This window comes from Erythranthe guttata, chromosome 4 (genome assembly GCF_056151865.1).
Source record: "Erythranthe guttata isolate IM_541 chromosome 4, IM_541, whole genome shotgun sequence".
NCBI classification, from domain to species: domain Eukaryota; kingdom Viridiplantae; phylum Streptophyta; class Magnoliopsida; order Lamiales; family Phrymaceae; genus Erythranthe; species Erythranthe guttata.
The window spans coordinates 14756821-14779359 of NC_142536.1; the positions used below are offsets into that span (position 1 = coordinate 14756821).

Below are 22539 nucleotides of genomic sequence, written 5' to 3' on the forward strand. Positions count from 1 at the left end.
GTTACAAATAAAATCCATCGCTACGTCTTTTGTCTAAAATATCATTGGTCAATTCTATTAATTATACTCTAATTTAATCAATATTACATATTAAATCCGGATATAAACAAATATATCACATTAACTTTCATTTTCATAAAAAAAAAAATTAGAATATTATTTTTTTAGAATTTTTTTTCTGAATTTTTTTTTTCCGCTCAGATTTCGGCTTTGACCGCGCGATTCTCAAGCGTTGTTATATATATATTTTTTTACGAAAATAATCTTTGTTGTTTCTGAAATTTTTTGCCACCCGGTCAATCGCTGTTGACGACCGGAGTTCACTTTTTTTTCTTTTCTTTTTTTTCTCCCTAAATAAATTACTATTTTAACAACAAAATTATTGTCTGAGGTAGTAATATTGAATGCCAAATTTGTAATATTACTGTCCCAAACAATAATATCATAAATATTATTTTCCCGAACAACAATAGTACTAATATTATTGTCTCAAACAGTAATATTATTGCATGAGACAGTAATAGTACGGTCGGAGACAGTAATACAATGGTCTAAGACAGCAAAATTGCAGGTCAAGCAAGACGATAAAATTAATTAATACAGTAAAATTACTGTCTAAGACAGTAATATTGCAGGCCAAGACAGTAATATTAATTACTATAAATTTTTTTAAGAAAAAAAAAAGTTTTCGAAAAGAAAAAAAAAAGTCAACGACGACGGTTTCCGGAGGTGGCGGTCAAAAATGGTTAAATAGTGAAATTAGAGTTGAATTAGAGTTTTAAGAAGTTGGGGATAATTTTTGTAATATAAAAGGGTTTTCCTTATTTGCAAATAAGTTTGAATGAACTGAATTTATTTGAAAGACAAAAAAGTTTGAATATTTTTTTTCAAATTAAGTGCTATTGGCATGTGTATGTTTATCATTGCCCTGCTTTTCGTGTTGACTGTTGACTGTCGAGAGAGAACAGATTTTGCATTTTTTTTTTCTGCTATTTTTCCTTGATAAAATATTCATAAATTTAATAATTATAATTTATAGTATATTAAAAATAGTTCACATGCTTCCAAAAAAATTATAATTAAGAAAATCTAGGTGTAGGAGAAAATTTAGTAAGTTGGGCCGAGTTTGAGCCATTTTACTAAATTCGTTTATTTATGAGCCGAGTTTGAGCCTACTATTGCTCAACCTGAATAAGACCCGACCGATTAGATTAATAATAAAATATATAATATATTTATTATTTTAATGCTATGACTCAACATACTAGTTACGACTGTATAGGATTATTTTATTTCGCAAAGAAAAAGGTCAAAATAAAAGGAATTTAGTGGTGGCGGTGTCAATAAGTGAAATATGAATCAAATGCAACATACTCACCGAAATCCATTGCTGAAATTTATCATCGAGATTTGAGAATGTAAAACGTTTCCAATAATAAGAGCCACTAATCTTTTTTTACTTCTTTCAATCTTATTTTATTTTTCTCCAACAACTTGAAAGATCTTTAACGGTTTTTTTGGATTGACTTCAATGGAGGTAATCTTATTTATCACTTGTTTTTATAAAAATTTTTTTTAAGGGCAAATGGCAAAAAGACCCATCACATGGGACTTAAATGCATTTTGGTCCACAAAAAAAAACAGTCTCTCAATTAAGCTCATCCCCATGTCTTTAGTCTAAAATACCATCAATAATATAATTCTTATCAATTTCACCCATTATACTCTAACTTTCTTAATATTACACCCTGACCCCGAATTTAAACAAATAAATCACATTAACCCCCAATTTTTTTTTTTCATAAAATAATTTTTTTTCTAAAATGTTTTTTTTCCGGCCAGATTCCGTCGTTGACTTTTTTTTTTTTTTTTTGAATTGTTTTTCTTGGAAAAAAAAATATTTTAATTAATATTACTGTCTTGCCTACTAAATTACTGTCTCAGACAGTAATATTACTGTTTGGGACAGTAATATTATGAATATTATTTTTCCGAACAATAATATTATTAATATTATTGTCTAAGACAGTTAAATTACTGTTGGAGACAGTAATTTAACATCCAAGGCAGTAATATTAATTAAAATAATTTTTTTTAAGGAAAAAAAAAGTCAATTAACAATTAAATTACTGTCTCCGAGAGTTAAATAACTGCCGGAGACATTAATTTAACAACGAATACAGTAATATTAATTAATTTTTTTTTAAGAATAAAAAAGTCAATTAACAGTTAAATTACTGTCTCCGACAGTTAAATAACTGCTGCAGACAGTAATTTAGTAACGAATACAGTTATATTAATTAAAATATTTTTGAAGAAAAAAAAAAACAAAAGAGTTAATTAACAGTTAAATTACTGTCTCCGACAGTTAAATAACTGCCGGAGACAGTAATTTAGCAGCCAAGACAGTAATATTAATTAAAATGTTTTTTTCAAGAAAAAACAAAATTATAAAGATAAAAAAAAAAAAAAAAAAGTCAACGGCGGAGACCCAGCAGTCAACGGCAGTTGATCGGCCGGAAAAAAAAATTCAGGAAAAAAAAATTTCAAAAAAAAAAAAAATTCAACGCCGGTCAACGGCGGCGACCGGCGGTCTCCGGTGGTGGCGGGTCAAAATTGGGGTCAAATTTGAAATTAGGGTTAAAATTGGTTAATTGATGAAATTGGGCTAAATTGGGGTGTAAATCATGAAATTGGAGTTAAATTGGGTTTCAATGAATTGGGGGTAATTTTGGTATATATAAAATGATTTTTCTTATTTGCTAATAAGTTTGAATGAGCTGGATTTATTTGAAAGACAAAAAAGTTGGGTGTCCCTCTCTTAATTAAGAGTCCTTGTTCTATTTACCATTACCCCTTTTTTTATTCGTTACATTTATATAGTAATGGGGCCAGATATAAAGCTGATACCTGAAAAATACGTAAGCCGAATTTAAGCCTATACTAATAAGGTTCGATTGTATGTAAGCTTCAGTCTATGATAATGAGACTCAATGGTAATACATGAATTTGAGTCAACCCAAGTTTTGTTCACATTGCATGGTTGTTGTCAGCCCTAGTTTTGTCTAATTTATTTATTTCCCCTTCCTTATATTATAGGGCAAATGGCAAAAAGGCCCATCACATGGGACTTAAATGCATTTTGGTCCACAAAAAAAAAAAACAGTCTCTCAATTAAGCCCATCCCCATGTCTTTAGTCTAAAATACCCTCAATAATATAATTCTTATCAATTCCACCCATTATGATCTAACTTCCTTAATATTACACATTGACCCCGGATTTTACCAAATATATCACATTAACCCCCCAAATTTTTTTTTTCATAAAATATTTTTTTTTTCTGAAATGTTTTTTTTTTTTCGGCCAGATTCCGGCGTTGACCGCCGGTCTCCGGCATTGACTTTTTTTTTTTTTTTTTTATAATTTTGTTTTTTCTTAAGTTTTTTTTTTAATTAATATTACTGTCTTGGCTGCTAAATTATTGTCTCCGGTCCGGAGACAGTAATTTAGCTGTTAATTGATTTTTTTTTTCTTCAAAAATATTTTAATTAATATTACTGTATTCGTTGTTAAATTACTGTCTCCAGCAGTTATTTAACTTTTGGAGACAGTGATTTAACTGTTAATTGACTTTTTTATTCTTAAAAAAATATTTTTAATTAATATTACTGTATTCGTTTGCTAAATTACTGTCTCCAGCAGTTATTTAACTGTCGGAGACAGTTATTTAACTGTTAATTGGCTTTTTTTCATTTTTTTAATTAATAGTACTGCCTTAGATGCTAAATTACTGTCTTCAACACTAATTTACTGTCTTAGACAATAATATTAATAATATTACTGTTCGGAAAAATAATATTCATAATATTACTGTCCCAAACAGTAATATTACTGTCTGAGACAGTAATTTAGTAGCTAAAACAGTAATATTAATTAAAATATTTTTTTCTTCTAAGCTAAAAAAAATTCAAAAAAAAAAACAAAAAAAAAATCAACGCCGGAGACCAGCGGTCAACGGTGGTTGACCGACCGGAAAAAAATTCAGGAAAAAAAAAGTTTTCAAAAAAAAAAAAAAAAAAAAAGAGTCAACGCCGGAATCTGGACATTTCAGAAAAAAAAATTATTTTCTGAAAAAAAAATTATTTCCTGAAAAATTATTTTCTGAAAAAAAAATTATTTCCTGAAATTTTTTCCGGTCGGTCAACCACCGTTGACCGCCGGTCTCCGGCGTTGACTTTTTTTTTTTTTTTTTTTGAACTTTTTTTTTCTTAGAAGAAAAAAATATTTTAATTAATATTACTGTTTTAGCTACTAAATTACTGTCTCAGACAGTAACATTACTGTTTGGGACAGTAATATTATGAATATTATTTTTTCCGAACAGTAATATTATGAATATTATTTTTCCGAACAGTAATATTATTAATATTATTGTCTAAGACAGTTAAATTACTGTTGAAGACTATAATTTAGCATCTAAGGTAGTACTATTAATTAAATTTTATTTTTTTAAGAAAAAAAGCCAATTTACAGTTAAATAACTGTCTCCAACAGTTAAATAACTGCTGGAGACAGTAATTTAGCAAACGAATACAGTAATATTAATTAAAAATATTTTTTTTAAGAATAAAAAAGTCAATTAACAGTTAAATCACTGTCTCCAAAAGTTAAATAACTGCTGGAGACAGTAATTTAACAACGAATACAGTAATATTAATTAAAATATTTTTGAAGAAAAAAAAAATCACTTAACAGCTAAATTACTGTCTCCGGACTGCCGGATACAGTAATTTAGCAGCCAAGACAGTAATATTAATAAAAAAAAATTAAGAAAAAACAAATTTATAAAAAAAAAAAAAAAAAAAAAAAAGTCAACGCCGGAATCAAGCCGAAAAAAAAACATTTCAGAAAAAAAAAAATTCTGGAAAAAAAAAATTTGGGGGGTTAATGTGATATATTTGTTTAAATCCGGGGTCAATGTGTAATATTAAGGAAGTTAGAGCATAATTGGTGGAATTGATAAGAATTAGGGTTAAAATTGGGGTCAAAATTGAAATTAGGGTTAAAATTGGTTAATTGATGAAATTGGGCTAAATTGGGGTGTAAATCATGAAATTGAAGTTGAATTGGGTTTCAATGAATTAGGGGTAATTTTGGTATATATAAAATGATTTTCCTTATTTGCAAATAAGTTTGAATGGGGTGGATTTATTTGAAAGACAAAAAAATTGGATGTCCCTCTTTTAATTAACTGCCCTTGTCATGGGCCTATTTGCCATTACCCCTATATTATAAACTATGAATTATAGACCCTAGTTTATCACGTTAGTTGTTAAATATAGCAATAATTTGCGACAATGTGACGAGAGGCAGCTAAAATAAAATCTGTTTTTGTCTCAGTTCAATATCACCAAAATAATAATAATAATAATAATAATAATAATAATAATAATAATAATAATAATAATAATAATAATAATATAGGTAATGACATAAATACCCTTAATAAAAATCAATACCACACATCACATTAAAAATCAAATTTTATTTCTTCAATATCAAACACAAAAAACCTCTCACAACTCTTTTATTCTTCACAAACCCCTCCTCCTCATCCTCCTTCTTCACAACAATCCCTCCAAAAAATCTCAAAATCAAAAAAAATCAAAACCTCACAAAACTTACAAAATGAAGTCATAAGAAAATAAAATGATAGTTTACATGGAAGGAGAACACATTAAGGTATGTATCCATGGCTTTTTTGAAACTTGGAAGTAGATTTTGAAGGTTTTTTTTTTTTTAAACTCGTTCCCCGCTTTTGTCACACACAAGTAGATTTTGCTCTCATTTTTCAACACGTATGTGTCGAAAAGTAGCAAAGTGTGTCGAAAAGTATCAGAGAAATCGACACATTTTTGTCGAAATTTGTTAGAACTTAATTTTATACATAACTCAAATTCAACACAAGGATGTCGATTTTGGTGCACATTTTCAACACAGTTGTATCGAAAATGCCCAAATAATTCAACACCATTATGTCGCAATATGTCTGTTGCATATTGATTAAGTTCTCCACTTTTGTGTAGGTGGATTGCTCTAATGAATTTACCACGTCAGATATATTTGCAACAAAAGAAGCTTTGTTGGAATTGATTCGTGAAGTATGTAAACGAATTGGAATGGTAGCGATGACCGTGATTTCAAACGATGGGGGAAATAGACGTAGGAGACCATATGTGGTTCTTCGTTATGAGCGTGGGGGCATTTATGTTATGAATAAGGTGGCCGGTGAAGATGACCAAAGACCAGGATAAAGGAGCACATGTTCTAAAAATGCAACTGTCATTTAAGTTGAAGTGCACAAAATTAGGCGCGTATGAGCATCCCACATAACACTTTACCGCATATTATAGTCAGTCCATTTTTACTTTGGCTTTCATTCTCTCTCTTCACCAGTCGTTTCTCACTCTCTCGCTTCTCTGCTGAAGCATCCAATCTGATTTTTCTCTCTCAATACATATATATTCTTATCCTCAACAATTTTGGTGATTTGTTGTCAAATTCTTCGTGACTTTGGTGGATGACTTGGGCGTATAAGTATTCCCTATTCTCTTCCGCGCGTTAAGTACAACAAGAAGATAGGGAAATAAAAGGGAAAGAACACCTTTGATATTTTGAGAGAAAAAAACTGAGTGAAGAGATAAACCCTTTTTTTAGAAGAAACAACTCATTTTTTTCGGTGAATTCGAGCTTACTTCTTTAGGCAAAAACCAGTGGGATTAGGGATGGAATTTAGGGTTTTGTTTTTCTCTTTTTCCGTTAGGATACACTGTGTGTGCGCTTGTTGTGTGTGGCTGCCTTGAGTGTTTTGAGGCCCCACTTGGATCTTCGACGAGTACTTGGAGAATCGAAGACTAAGCCGGAAAAACCAAACCCTTGCTGGAGCTTCCTCCATTGCAGACTTTGTGTTCTGCCCACGGTCCAATTTTTTTTGCGTGTTTTGCAAGGATTACCCTTGTGTAATCTCGAATTGTTGAAAAAATCTTGTATTAAAAGAATTAGCACAAAACCCTTATGAAAATTAATCAAAGGCAATAAGAACCCTGCGAGCTCAACGTGGGATACAATCGCAGCTTGTGCGAGTGGGCGTGTGTCTTGGGACTTGAAAAGACCCCAATACCCTCTAAATTAAATTTGCAAAATTTACAAATTCACCCCTAAAATGAAGTTTTCAAAAGTTTTAATTCAGTTCCTAATACTTTCAGAAATGTCATCTTCAACCTCAAGATTCAGCCTTTCCTTTCCGGCCCGAACACAAATCGTTTTGGCCAGACCATTTCAGAAGATTTGGACCATAAACTGCTCAGCCCGCATCTGCATGCATCTATACAAATTATCCATATTATCAGGAATCGCAACACCGCACTGAATTTCTTCCTCGACATTCTATTAAAACGAGATCTTTAACATTCTTCTTCTCGCGACAAGGTGACGTGATTGGGTTGGGGTCCCGGCTGGATCTCGGTTGGAAGAAGTACCTGCAACACCGGGAAAGGGTTTTCCTAATATAGAGGCTCCCACGATCAAGTCAGAGACAACCTTAAAGGTTTTTCGTAAGTATATTTATGTGTACGTGTGTGTATTATTCTGTGGGAAGATTTTTAGGAGGATTTATTTTTTATAGAGGTTTCTTGCATTGAAGGCCAAGACTTTCCTTTCAGAGTTTTCTCCCTACTTTTTGGGTTTGTCCCCAAGTATTGGGTCTTCTTGAAACTTCTACAACCTTTGAGTCCCCTCGAAGGCCCGAGCTGAGATCTTTGCCTACCTCACCTCGTGCGACTTACCAGGCTCTTTGTGGTCCGAGTCGGAACATTGTATATGTTTTGGGCCAGGCCCCTTACTATAGTCTTTATGATGTTCATTGGACGGGTCATGTAGCTTAATGAGCCTTAGGCCCTTTTACAGTTATATTTTTTTTACAGGAAAACCCCTAGAGGCGAGGTGGTCCATATGAAACATATCCCAACAACTCTCATCGTTTTCCTGAATTTAGCACAATCCACTTGGGTGTCCCACTTTTTGAAAGGTTATAGGGTGGTGATGGAATTTGATAGGGTGTCAAAAATCGAGACTTGGCAGATGGGGGACTCAAGAAAACGAGATGTAGGAAGTGGGTAATCATTTAATTTGTAAGAACCCTAACACCATTGTTATTGCAATGGTGATGAAATGATGTTGGTTGATGTATCCATGGTTCGCCGGAACGGCGTTGGAACGATCGGGATGGAACGGGAACGGTGCCCTCCGTTCCGGAATCTGTAACCGGAACGATTTTTTCATCGTGATTCACCGAAACGCCGAGAAAACAGTGGAATGGGCAAGACGGAGCCACAGAACGACCGCGACGCGGTCGGAACGGCGCAGGAACAAGAGAATTTTTTTTTTTTTTTTTTTAATACAGGTTGACTAATTTGACTAAAAAAATAAGGGAAAAAAAAACATAAAAGAAGAAAAAGAAATAATAAGATGGCGGTGGCCACGTTGCAAAATAGAGGTTCCCTTAATTACGGATATTTGGCCTCACTCTTCAATTATAGCTTACACAATTCCAGCTCGGCATTCTACGTCGTATTAATATTGCTTGTATTTTCATAATGTTCTTTGTAATATTTATTTTTGAAATTGTAATAATATCTTGCATATTATTGTATTGTAATGTTGTTATTAAAAACATATTTGAAATATATTGTATTTTTTTAGCAATTTAATTAAAATGTGTCTGTTCCGGCCTCGACGTTACAACGTAACTGAAACGGCAGTGTCCGCGACAATGCACTGTTCCGTTCCAGAAAACCATGGTTGGATCTTGAACTATTTGTTTTAATTGGTTTTTCAAAATGAAGATTGGGGTGGGAGGCGGATGTGCTGTTGGTGCGGCAGCAGAGGTGTGTGGAGGCAGGGGTGGAACCAGGATCAAAATGTAGGGGGAGCTAACTAAAATTTTGGGGTTCGTGGCAGCGCCCCGAAAAAAAATTTAGGTTCACAAAACATTGCAAAAATAAGTTTATATTACTAATTTTTAATTAAAATATCATATATATTATAATTATATCATATTTTAATCATCACACAAAATTCTAAATTAATTTAAATTAGTCTAATAATGTATTGCACTTAATATTTTCGGGGATTCATGGCACGATCTCAAGGCATTGATAAAAAAAATTCAAAATTAAGTAATATTCATAAATTTTATTTAAAATAATACAAGTTTTAAGCATCTTATTTTATATTTTATATTAAATATGATATATTTATCTATAATTTATATAAGATTATGAAGAAGAAACACAAAAAATAATGGATTAAGACACATATTTACAAAAACTTTGAGGGACCAAAAGTAATATTCAAAAAATACAATACCAAATACCTAAAAAAAAAAAAATCTTGGGGGTCAACAGATAACAGCCCCTGCCCCTTGCATGTACCGCCCCTGTGTGGAGGGTTGCGGTTGTTGGGTGGAGAAGATGGTGGCCTGGTGGGTGTGTGTGATAATTTATTATTTTTTGTTTTGGTTTTTTATATTTAGTATATTTATGTTTCCATTTCATTTATTTAAAATGCAAATATTATTAAAAAATTATAAACGATAGTTTAATCATTTCATGGAGTCATCAACCAATTTCGAAGAAAGGGGCAGTGTGGCTCTCTCTGTAAACCATAACATAAACGGTTATTTGCTAAAAAATTTAACACGAGGAATTTTTCAGCAATTCGAAATTATACATGTTCTGTGCAATTAACTCAATTCTTTTTCCGTGTTTATTTTCTCCAATTCTTAATTGATTATGAATTAATTTTAGGCATATATGTCAATTCTGTGATTACAGACAGCTGTTGGAACAGTCAATTCTTGTAGTCGTGATTAGTTACTACTAATTTGCTGAATGATTCTTCTGCGTGTATTAGTTTGCTGTTGAATATTGTATACTGTAGTCTGTATTAGTTGACTAGGATTTCTAGATTAAAATATTGAACACCCCCACATAATTGTTTTCGAATTCCTGAATAATCAAAATCCAGTAAGAGATTTATTTGCCTAAACTTGAAAAGCTTGAGGATCATAAATGGCGGCTTATGCAGCTCTAGTTTCACTTACGACTACCATGGATCACATCCATAATAATCCTATCTTTTCGATTTCTTTCGATAACATCCAGATGGAATCTCTCGGCGAGAAGGTTCGTTTCTTGCTAGAATTCATAGAGGCCGATTATTCCCATGGAGTTATTATTACAAGCAAACAATTCGAAATTTTGGAGAGCCAAATTGCAGCTGCAGCCTATGCTGCTGAAGATGTAATCGAATCTCACGTGGTCGACCGAATTCACGCAATGGAAGATGCCAAAAGGTATTCGGCACGACTACTCCGTTACCTCAAGAAAGCTGTAACTACTGAATCTGATGTAGTCGAAGGTGGTTCGACTTCCTTGATCGATCTTCAAACGGTGATTGAAGAAATGGATTCCATCAAGAAAAAGGTTATCGAGGTCAAAGATGATCATAATATGCAGCCCACGTATTCGATGCGTGCTATTCCATCAACGCCTCTTATTACCACCGACAAGAATACTATGGTCGGATTTGACGAGCAGTTGCTTCAACTTTTGGACAAGCTCACGGGGCAACGATCTAACCGGCAAATCATTCCAATCGTAGGCATGGCCGGTATTGGTAAGACTACTCTCGCCCAAAATGCTTATGAACATTCACTTATTGTCCACCATTTTGATATTCGTACTTGGGTTACTATATCTCAAGAATATAATGCGAGAGAACTTCTCTTGCAACTTCTTTCAATGATAAGTAGTGAAGTCGACAATGAAGATGATGAAGGACAAAAGTTACACAAAATACTATGGGGTCGGAGATATTTGATTGTAATAGACGATATTTGGAGTGTAGAAGCTTGGGAGGAAGTAAGTCGTTTCTTTCCAGACAACAACAATGGAAGTCGAATCGTTGTGACTACAAGGATATCGAGTGTCGCTATTCACTTTGATTCTTCGTGCTTGGAGTTGACTTTTCTAGATGAGGATAAAAGTTGGAAACTGTTTTGTGAAAAGGCATTTGGTCAAGTTGGTTGCCCTTCCGAGCTAGAGGGTATTGGAAAGGAGATTGTTAAAAAATGCAAAGGACTTCCCCTTTCGATTTCTGTGATTGGTGGGCTTCTTGGAAGATCCAACAGAACGCAGAAATACTGGAAAAATATTGCAAGAGATTTAACCTCAGTTCTCGACTCCGAAGAGGACGAGAATTGCTTGAGTATATTATCTTTGAGTTACACCTACTTGCCTGTCTATCTTAAACCATGTTTTCTATACATGGCAATCTTTCCAGAAGACCATGAGATACGCGTCTCCCAACTGATCAAACTTTGGGTAGCTGAAGGATTTACAAAATCAAATAAATCACAAAGCTTGGAAGATATTGAACGAGGTTACTTAAATGATCTCATTGATAGGAATCTCATTTTGAAACATAAGTTGGGATCAACTGGAAAAGTTAAAACTTGTAAGATCCATGATCTTTTGAGAGACTTATGTCTAAAGATAGCTCAAAAGGACAAGTTTATGTGTATGATGGAAGATATTCCACGAGGAGTGGAAAAGGAGCGTCGTATTGTATGTAATAGAAAGGGGGTCCTTGATAATTTGCAATTAGCACCACTCACGCGCACTCTGGTAACGAGCATAGATGGCCAATCGTCCAACAATAAATTGTTGAGAGTAATGTCTTTCAACAATCGTGCCAAGAAAAAGTATGTACGCCGGCATATTGTTGACCAAGTTAACATGCGGTATCTTGCTTATAACAAATACAATCGAGTCTCTTTTTCTGTCAAGCTTCTTTCGTCAATAGACACACTCTGGAATCTGCAAACAATAATTATTGGAAGGGAAATCGAAGCACCATCTCAAATATGGGAGATGCGACAACTTATGCATGTGAATATCTATAGGTTATACCTTCCTGATCCTCCTCAGAATCAGCAGAAGAATGAGTTTGTTTTGCAAAATCTACAGACACTTAAGAAAGTAGTAAACTTCGTGTGGAGCAAGGAGGCTTGTAAGAGAGTCGTCAATCTGAGGAAATTGCACATAAAGTACGATAGTCACTCAAAAATATCAAATGACTATTCGTTCCACAATATTAGCCACTTTCATAAACTAGAATCACTTGTGTTTTTTTCGCATGGTCCGCCTAATTTGTTGCAGAAGCTCACATTCCCAAGTTCGCTCAAGAAGTTGCGTTTAGATGGTTGCAATGTTCACTGGAAAGATTTGACGGTGATTGGTTCGTTGCCTTATCTTGAAGTATTGAAACTGAACGTGGGTCGGGTTGAAGGAGCTGTGTGGAATCCCGTTGAGGGGGAATTCCTTCGCCTGAAATTCCTATCGATATTTTATTTTGATATGGTTAACTGGAATGTAGAAAGCTCCCATTTTCCAGTCCTCGAGAAACTTGTTCTTAGAGGAATGAACAAATTGGAAGAGATCCCTTTAGATATTGGAGAAATACCAACGCTTCGACTTATTGAATTGAATCGGTGCAGTAAGTCTGTGGCCATTTCTGCTAGGAAAATAGCGGAGGAACAAGTGAATGCAGGCAATGACGGACTTCGTGTTCAAGTTGATTCAAGAAGGTGGTGGAACAATTAGCAACTAGCTTCACAAGAAATTAAGGTGGTGTTTATTATTTTTTTTTTTTTTGTTTGTTGGTTTCAGAGCTGATATTTTCATCAGTATTTTTCCTTTTATTTTTTTCCAATTTTCTTTTGTCGAAATATATATATATATATATATATATATATATATATATATATATATATATATATATATATATATATTCGAGGTCAAGAAATGAAATTTATCATTGTAAATAGTATCATGTATATTTGAATTTGTTTCTAAGATGTGTTTTTATTTTCTTGTGTCTACTTGGCTAGTAGCTCTAGCTAGTTACACTCAATAGGTTTACATGTATTTATATGTGGTCTTTACAAATAAGTTCTTCAATGGGTACTTATTCATAAAGAGATTTAGACAAAAAATTTTTTTACCAATAAGTCCACACATGGTCCAAATTTTTGTAAAGGACTAAAATAACCCCTCATACTTTAATATGCTCCAATTTCATCCTTAACTTAATTTAACTTTAATTTGACCCTAAATTTTACAAATTATTCAATTTTGACCCAAAACTTTCTTTTTCCAAAAAAAAAAAAAATTCAAAACTTTTTTTTGCCGCCGGATTCCGGCGTTGACTTTCCATTTTTTTTTCTTTCTTCCGGATTTTTTCGCCGGATTCCGGCGTTGATTTTTTTGATTTTATATTTTTTTCTTCTTTTCTTTCTTTCTGTAATTTTTTTTTCCCGTTTAAACAGCAATATTGCTGTGATTGACAGTAATATTAACTATATTACTGTTAAACACAGTAAAATTAACTAAACTATAGTTTAACACAGTAATATTGTTATATTAATCTCTAGCACATTAATATTAGCACAACAAAACTCATTATTATTGTTTAATAAAGTAATATTACTATGTTGACCGTTCAACAAATGTAAACATAATAAAAAACCTAAAGAATTAATATTACTGTGAGTGACAGTAATATTGCTATAACAACAGTAATATTACCGTCAACCACAGTAATATTACAATAATAGACAGTAATATTATTACGTTACTCCGTGAATAACTCAAACAAACAAAAAATTCCAAACAAAATAATAATATTGATGTGGTTGACATCAATATTACTATAACAACAGTAATATTACCGTCAACCACAGTAATATTATTGTGTTTACAGTAATATTACAATAATAGACAGTAATGTTATTACGTTACTCCGTGAATAACTCAAACAAAACAAAAAAACCCAAAAAAATAATAATTTGATGTTGTTGACAGTAATATTATTGTGTTTACAGTTATTTTACTGTCAACGACAGTAATATAATTACGTTTACTTGTCAACAAATCAAACAAAATAAAAAAATTAACAAAAAATAAAAAAATTAACAAAAAATAAAAAATAATAATATTACGTTAATTTACTGTCAATGGTAGAACAATTACATAAATGTATTGTCAACGGCAGTACAATTACGTTAATTAACTGTCATTGACAGTATAATTACCTTAATTTACTGTCTGTGACAGCACAATTACGGTCAATGTTTAGCGGCGGACGTCAAAAAAAAAAAAACACAAAAAAAAAAACCTTAAAAAAGTCAACGCCGAAAACCGGCAAAAAAATCCGGAAGAAAAGAAAAGAAAAAAGAAAAAAAAAATCAACACCGGAAACCGGCGAAAAAATCCGAAAGAAAGAAAAAAAAATTGAAAATTCAATGCTGAAGACCGGCGGCAAAATTTTATTTTTGAAAAAAAAAAGTTTTGGGTCAAAATTGAATTATTCGTGAAATTTGGGGTCAAATTGAGATAAAATTAAGTTAAGGATGAATTGCAGCATATTAAAGTATGCTCCAAAAAAAAGTCAAAATTGAATTTTTGTGGTCAAAATTGGATTTTTGTGGAGAAAATTGATTAAATTGTGGTTAAAATTAAGAATTGGGTATAAATGGCTGAGGGTAATATTGGGATATACATGAATGTTTCCTTTATTTATAATAAATATTAAAATGATGGGCTTATTGGTGAAAGAGATATAGCCCCTAAACCTAGAATAATAAAGATGATTGGTTGGGGACTTATGCACAAAAACCCCTATTTATATTCGTGATGTAATTGATAGATTTTTTTTTTTGTGTGTGAAAATCGAGAATAAGGTGTCCATGAAGGAAAAAATATCAAAAATAGAGGAAAAAGTTGCAATTAAGGAAATAAAATCAAATTGGAAGAAAGAATCCTGCAACAGCTTTGGCAGTGTAAAAAATTTATATCATACCTCTCTTATACGGATTCCAAATAACTGGTTCTAGCGGCATTGGGAAGCTAAATTAAAAGGCTACTATCCTTATTTCATGCAACTTTCCTAGATTCGAAGTCTAACATGGTCAAAACTAGATAACAGGTTCTACTGGAGAAAATATGCGTAAATTGAATCCTATTAGGTTTCTACTTTCTACTACTTCATTGTCAACAAAAGCTTCTAAAAGCAACAATTCCTTCTATCATTAAAGGGGGACGGGAATTGAGCACAAAAGAACAAGAAGACGACAAATCTCCTGCATAATTTTTATTCTTCTTCTCTTCTTTAAATCTAGGGCAAATTACGGCCACCTCCTTGAGCTATGGTCAAATTACGAAAACCCCCCTCCTGTTTGGGTAATTACAGCCACCCCCCTCAACTATGTATTTATCTTACGAAAAGACCCCTCCAGAGGTAAATTTAGGGATGTTAATTCGGTAAAACCGGTCCAAAATTTCAGTACGCCAACATTTCATACCGTTTACCGAACTAAATATACGATTTGGTTCGGTAAATAACCGAATTACATAAATTTTACGTAAAAATATTTAAAAGGAGGGGGGTGTCTGTAATTACCCAAACAAGAGGGTTTTTTTTCGTAATTTGACCATACATCAGGGGGGTGGCCGTAATTTGCCCTTAAATCTATGTTCTTTAATATTTGTATGATGTTTTTCGTAGGATTAATGTGTAGCTAATACTTTTGTATCTATGATTTTGTTGGAACTCTATGTGGTGATTTTGAACCTATTTTTTTTTAATTATGCAAGTTTAATTTATTGATAATTTCTTATATCTGATTTTATTTAGTGCATGAATCTGCCAATTTATGTTTCTATGTGTTATTGTTAAAATTGAATCGACATAACGTTTTAATAATTAGAACATGGAAATAAAAACATGTTGGAACTTTCATGATTGTCGATAATATTAATTAAATTATGTGGAGATTAATTTCTCAAAATCATGAAGTAAAATGTATAAAAGTTGTCTCTAACTTTGGAGGAAGGGAGATGACCTAGATGGTCAAGGTTCGAAATAAACGCTCGCGTGGAAACGTTCATCGATCGGTAATTCGATCGAGCTTGAGCTTGGGCTTGGGTATAAGTTTCAATTATTTGTTTGGGCTTTAGATATTTTATTAATTAATAAAATTATTTAGGCACAACTAAATTAATTAAAACTATTAAATTTAAATTAAACAAAATAACTAATTATCCTAGCCCATCTTTTGCACCAAAAGGCGACGCCCCCATCCCTTGGCCCGACAAGGATTGATGGAGGAATGTAAATCATTGTAACTCAACAGCCCGTTAAGGTAGCGGACCCGGACCTGGTGCCCACAAGGAACCAACCCTCATTGGAGTTGAAATTCCCACACTGCTGCTGCCAGGATTCGATCCTAGGACCTTGCACCAACTTACCACCTCCGGAACCAGTTGAGCTACACCCATGCGGGCTCCTAGCCCATCTTTTGAACCAATGAAACGCCGTATGAGAGACGTTGTTCTAAACAGACTTGTGTCTTCTCCTTCTCCAATCGTTGCCTCTCTTTATGAATCAAACTCTATCGCTTATAAATAAAGTAAGAATTTGGCTAATTCTTCACTGAATTTTTAATCGAATAATTGAGTTTATAGTTGTTTATATTATTCTCTTTTGTCGAAATTCCTTTTCCGTTGTTCAAGTTCAGGTTTCATTCTCGTGCAAGATTCAGAAATCGGATCGTTGTACCTTGGGAGACTGCCGGGAAGAGCTGTGCACCATCAACATCCCGAAAATATTGTCTTAAGGGAATTGCTTTGCCAAGCCTCGATTGTTCTTTGTGTTTTTCACAATTCCTCTTTTCGACAAACAAGTAAGTTTTTTTCGTTCTTTTACGCAGATTGTTATAATTAGACCAACAATCTTAAGACAATATTAAGTTTTTAAGTTTTATAACCTGCGTAAGAAAATATTTGTTTATGTCTTGGTGCAGGAACTTGTTTCCTTCCTTGTTATCTTTGTTGATATTATTTTATTGTTATTAATTAAGATCTTAATATGAGATTATTATTTTATTCGATAAGGAATGAGCATGTTTATTATTTCTACCATGTACATAAGTTCAAACCGTAAAGGATTCTTATTGTTTGTACAGGTAGCTGGCGAAGGAATATAAGATAATATATCGGCCTCAAGACTTTGTGGACAAGACATTAAGTTTCACGAGTTATCAAAAAAATTCTTCTTCTACGCAAAAAAGAAAAGATCGATCGAGAGAGGGGCTTAAAATATCTCGAGAGGAGATCGATCCGTCCACTGAATTTATTCAAAGTTGAAGGGAGTTCAATCGTGCAGAGAGTAGGCTGGTATAATCAGAGTGACTAGTTTTGAGTATTGCATAAGAATGGTGTCAAGATAAATAGGGAGTCTTTAATTTATTGTTTAAGTCCTAATATTGTGCATGTAAAACTAAAATAATGAAAAATCATTTTTGCAGATCATCGTGGATGTAGATACAATTGTATCTAAACCACATTAAATGTGTGTGTCTCTTTTAATAATTCTGTTTTTACGAACTATTCAGGAACTGTTACAACACTTTATGCAACAGTAACAAAAAATTAAATCTGACATAAATAATAAATGTAATGCATCTTTAAGACACAAACTATGAGTTATACGTCTTTTTTTTTCAAAATTAATATCTACTAACTAATCTGTATTAACCTATTTAAAGGAATACTTTCGTCCACATAAAATATGGAAGAAACCACATGATTCATACTTTTATCAATATAGTATAGAATAGATAGATTTATCAAGAAAAAAAAAATAGAATAGATAGTATAGAAGAATATAGATAGATATAGATATAGATATAGATTAGACATGACCACCGGTCTGGTTCAAACCGGGAACTAGACATAACCACCGATTCGGTTAGAACCGGAACCGGAACCGAAACCAAACCGGGGTCAACGGTTTTAGAACCGGACCGGAACCGGTTTGACCGGAACCCGAACCGAAAAAATCGGTTGGTTCCCGATTCCTCATTTTTTGAACCGAGAACCGACGGTTAAAACCGCGGTTCTAACCGTTCGAATCGGTTTTTTTTTGAAAAAAAAAATAATAATAAAATATTATTTAAATAATCGGATTAAAAAAAAATTGAATTTCCACACAATAGGCAGCTCCTAACGGTCAGATTTTCAAAAAAAATATTTAAAAGTGTAAAAATATTTTTTAAGTAATTTAATAAAAAAAAATTAAGTACTGTAAAAAAAACTTTTCTTTTTTTTTTTAAGTTTTTGAAGTATTTTTTTTAAAAAAAAATTAACTATTTTTTAAGTCTTTCTTAAGTAATTTTAATATATATATATATATATATATATATATATATATATATATATATATATATATATATATATATATATATATCATAATCGGACGGTTCTACCGGTTCTAACCGGGAACCGAACCGTAAGGAACCGGATATTTTCAGTTCGGTTCCGGTTCCTCCAAAATCGGAACCGGAACGAGGAACCGGAACCGAACCGTGGTCAAGTCTACCGGGAACCGAATCGAAAAAGCGGTTTCAAAACCGAATTGGAACCATTTTGCACAAAACCGGAACTGGAACCTAAACTTTCAAAGGAGAGCAGGGTATTATGGAATCACAAGACATCAATATGGAGGATTCTTTAGAAAAAAGAAGAAAACAAACTATGGACTAATGTATTTTTATTGCTAGGTGACAGATTTTTTAAGTTTGAAAATAAAAATCTACATGTCGATTTTTGTGAAAAAAATTGACATCAGATGTCGATTTTTGTAACGAAAAACGACATGTAGATGTCGATTTTTCGCGAGAAATTGAACATCAAATCTACATGTCGATTTTTTACCAAAAAATCATCATGTGTATGGCAAATTTTCTTCTTCTTCTTCTTCTTCTTCTTCTTCTTCTTCTTCTTCTTCTTCTTCTTCTTCTTCTTCTTCTTCTTCTTCTTCAGCGGTGGTTCTTCGTTCATCTTCTTCTTCTTCTTCGGCAGCGGTGGTTCTTCTTTCATCTTCTCTTTTCTAGGTCTACCCAGTTTTTTTTTTTTTTGTTTTTTTGTATTTCAATAAGGAAATTAGGGATAATATACTGAAATAAGAATATATTGTGATAATAGTTATATTAGTAAATTAAACTCTTCTTTTTTAGTAAGTTTGTTTATATTATGGTCTTCCACCAAGTAAAGTTTTGCCCTTAAAAGATTTGTAATTGCAAATATTCGTTGCCTAGATAAATAGACATAAATAGATAGAATAGGTTACATTTTAGAAAGATGCGATCAATGCCTGCATTTGAAATTAGGGGTTATTAGAGAGGCCCCCTCAATACTTCTTTTAATAGGGAGATGTTTATTCAATATTCAACTATTTGAGAAAAACCCATGCTCTTTTCCCTTCTTTTATTATCCAAAAATTGCCCTTCCACTATCTTCTTCCCACTACACCCATCCACATTTATTGTTTTTCGTTTTTTTAATTAATTTTTCGATTTTATTTTTTTAATGTTCTATTATTATTTTATTATTTTATTTTATTTTTAAAATTTTTTAATCGTTTTTTTAGCTTTTTTTATGTCAGGTGTACTAATCGACTAAGGCATAGTCGATTAATGAGCTAACTTCTAAAATCATGGTTGAATAATGAAATTGACCACTAAAAGTAACAAAAACAACCGTAATGTCGTCAATGAAAACCCAATACGATTCTACAAAAAGAATCCGAAAAAATAACCAACAGAAACAAATAACTAAAAAAAACAAAAATCAACTATTTTTTACAAAATAACAAATATACAAAAATTATATTGATTTATACAAATCGGACGATAAATTGACAATGGTAGAACAAAAACACACCACCGATGTTTTGAAACCACAGTTGAAAAACATAATATCAAAAGCAAAACAAACTAGAGACAACAAATTTAAAATTAAAATACTAGGACGTGTCCTCCGCCGCCGTGAACGTGTCATTTTCCTCTTGGTATCACAGTAGCGATTTGATTTCTCCACTTTCAGCCGCTTTAGCAAATTTTTGTACAGTTCCGCTCGCAAAAAAATACCGCCGCATAATTCTCCGTCGCCGCGTTGTCGCCACATTCTCTGCCGCGGACTTTCGAAAAGTTGCTCTCGCGATGTGAAACGGGATTGATGAAGTCTCGTTCTCCCATAATCAAATAAGGGCAATATTGGTATTATGCTACTATTAATATATCAAACTATTAACTGAAAGTGTTTTCTCAAATTATTTTTTAGGGCAAATGGCAAAAAGGCCCATCACATGGGACTTAAATGCATTTTAGTCCATAAAAAAAACAGTCTCTCAATTAAGCTCATCCCCATGTATTTAGTCTAAAATACCCTCAATAATATAATTCTTAACAATTTCACCCATTATGCTCTAACTTCCTTAATATTACACATTGACCCCGGATTTAAACAAATATATCACATAAACCCCCAAAACTTTTTTTTTTTCAGAAAATAATTTTTTTTCTGAAATGTTTTTTTTTCCGGCCAGATTCCGGCGTTGACCGCCGGAGACCGCCGGTCTCCGGCGTTGACTTTTTTTTTTTTTTTTGAATTGTTTTTTCTTAGAAAAAAAATATTTTAATTAATATTACTGTCTTGACTACTAAATTACTGTCTCTGACAGTAATATTACTGTTTGGGACAGTAATATTATGAATATTATTTTTCCGAACAGTAATATTATTAATATTATTGACTAAGACAGTTAAATTACTGTTGAAGACAGTAATTTAACATCCAAGACAGTAATATTAATTAATATAAATTTTTTTGTAAGGAAAAAAATTAAAAAAAAAAAAAAAGTCAATTAACAGTTAAATTACTGTTTCCGACAGTTAAATAACTGCTGGAGACAGTAATTTAGCAACGAATACAGTAATATTAATTAAAAATATTTTTTTTAAGAATAAAAAAGTCAATTAACAGTTAAATTACTGTCTTCGACAGTTAAATAACTGCTGGAGACAGTAATTTAGCAACGAATACAGTAATATTAATTAAAAATATTTTTTTAAGAATAAAAAAGTCAATTAAAAGTTAAATTACTGTCTCCGACAGTTAAATAACTGCTGGAGACAGTAATTTAGCAACGAATACAGTAATATTAATTAAAAATATTTTTTTTAAGAATAAAAAAGTCAATTAACAGATAAATTACTGTCTCCGACAGTTAAATAACTGCTGGAGACAGTAATTTAGCAACGAATACAGTAATATTAATTAAAATATTTTAAAGAAAAAAAAAAAACAGTCAATTAACAGTAAAATTACTGTCTCCGATAGTTAAATAGCTGCCGGAGACAGTAATTTAGCAGCAAAGACAGTAAAATTAATTAAAATATTTTTTTTAAGAAAAAACAAAATTATTAAAAAAAAAAGTCAACGCCGGAGACCCGGCGGTCAACGGCCGTTGACCGGCCGGAAAAAAATTTCACGAAAACAAAATTATTAAAAAAAAAAAAAAAAGTCAACGCCGGAGACCGGCGGTCTCCGGCGGTCAACGCCGGAATCTGGCCGGAAAAAAAATATTTCAGAAAAAAAATTAATTTTCTAAAAAAAAAAGTTTTGGGGGTTAATGTGATATATTTGTTTAAATCCGGGGTCAATGTGTAATATTTAAGAAGTTAGAGCATAATGGGTGGAATTGATAAGAATTAGGGTTAAAATTGGGGTCAAAATTGAAATTAGGGTTAAAATTGGTTAATTTATGAAATTGGGCTAAATTGGGATGTAAATCATGAAATTGGAGTTGAATTGAGTTTCAATGAATTGGGGGTAATTTTGGTATATATAAAGGAATTTTCCTTATTTGCAAATAAGTTTGAATGGGGTGGATTTATTTGAAAGACAAAAAAGTTGGATGTCCCTCTTTTAATTAAGTGCCCTTGTCATGGGCTTTTTTGTGATTACCCCTATTTTTTATAGGGAGATTTTCCTTCACTACATTTCCTATATAAGATGTGTATTGCTAATTTTCCCTTATAATTAATCAAATGAGAATTTAAAATTAATTTATGAGCAAATGGTATATAGGCCCATGACAAGAGATTTAAATGCCTATATTTGTCGAGAGAAAAAACAGTTTCGTAAATAAACTAATCCCATATATTTTGTCTAAAATACCCATCATAGTATACTTTTCTACAATTTCATCTATTATACTATAACTTTATCAATATTGCACATTGACCCCGAATTTGAACAAATATATCACATTAACCCCCCTTTTCATACTTTTTTGAATATTGTTTTTAGAATTTTTTTTTTCCTTAATTTCCTTTTTCGGTCAGATTCCGGCGTTGAATTTTTATTTTCTGAAATCTATATCCCGGCCGGTCAGCCGCCGTTGATCACCAGGCTTCGACGTTGAATTTTTTTTTTTTTTGAAACTTTTTTTTTCTTAATTTTATTTTCTCCCTAAATTAGTGTGTTAGCAACAAAATTATTGTCTGATGGAG

General features: G+C 32.2%; 1 protein-coding gene across 1 annotated transcript; it reads left to right on the top strand.

Moving 5' to 3' along the window:
- Positions 1-10098: 10098 nt before the first annotated feature.
- Positions 10099-12836, top strand: LOC148771220 (putative late blight resistance protein homolog R1B-17). The gene has a single exon (XM_088817670.1). It carries the CDS (start codon positions 10133-10135, stop codon positions 12725-12727), a length of 2595 nt encoding a protein of 864 aa, XP_088673796.1. The 5' UTR covers positions 10099-10132; the 3' UTR covers positions 12728-12836.
- The last annotated feature ends 9703 nt before the right edge of the window (positions 12837-22539 follow it).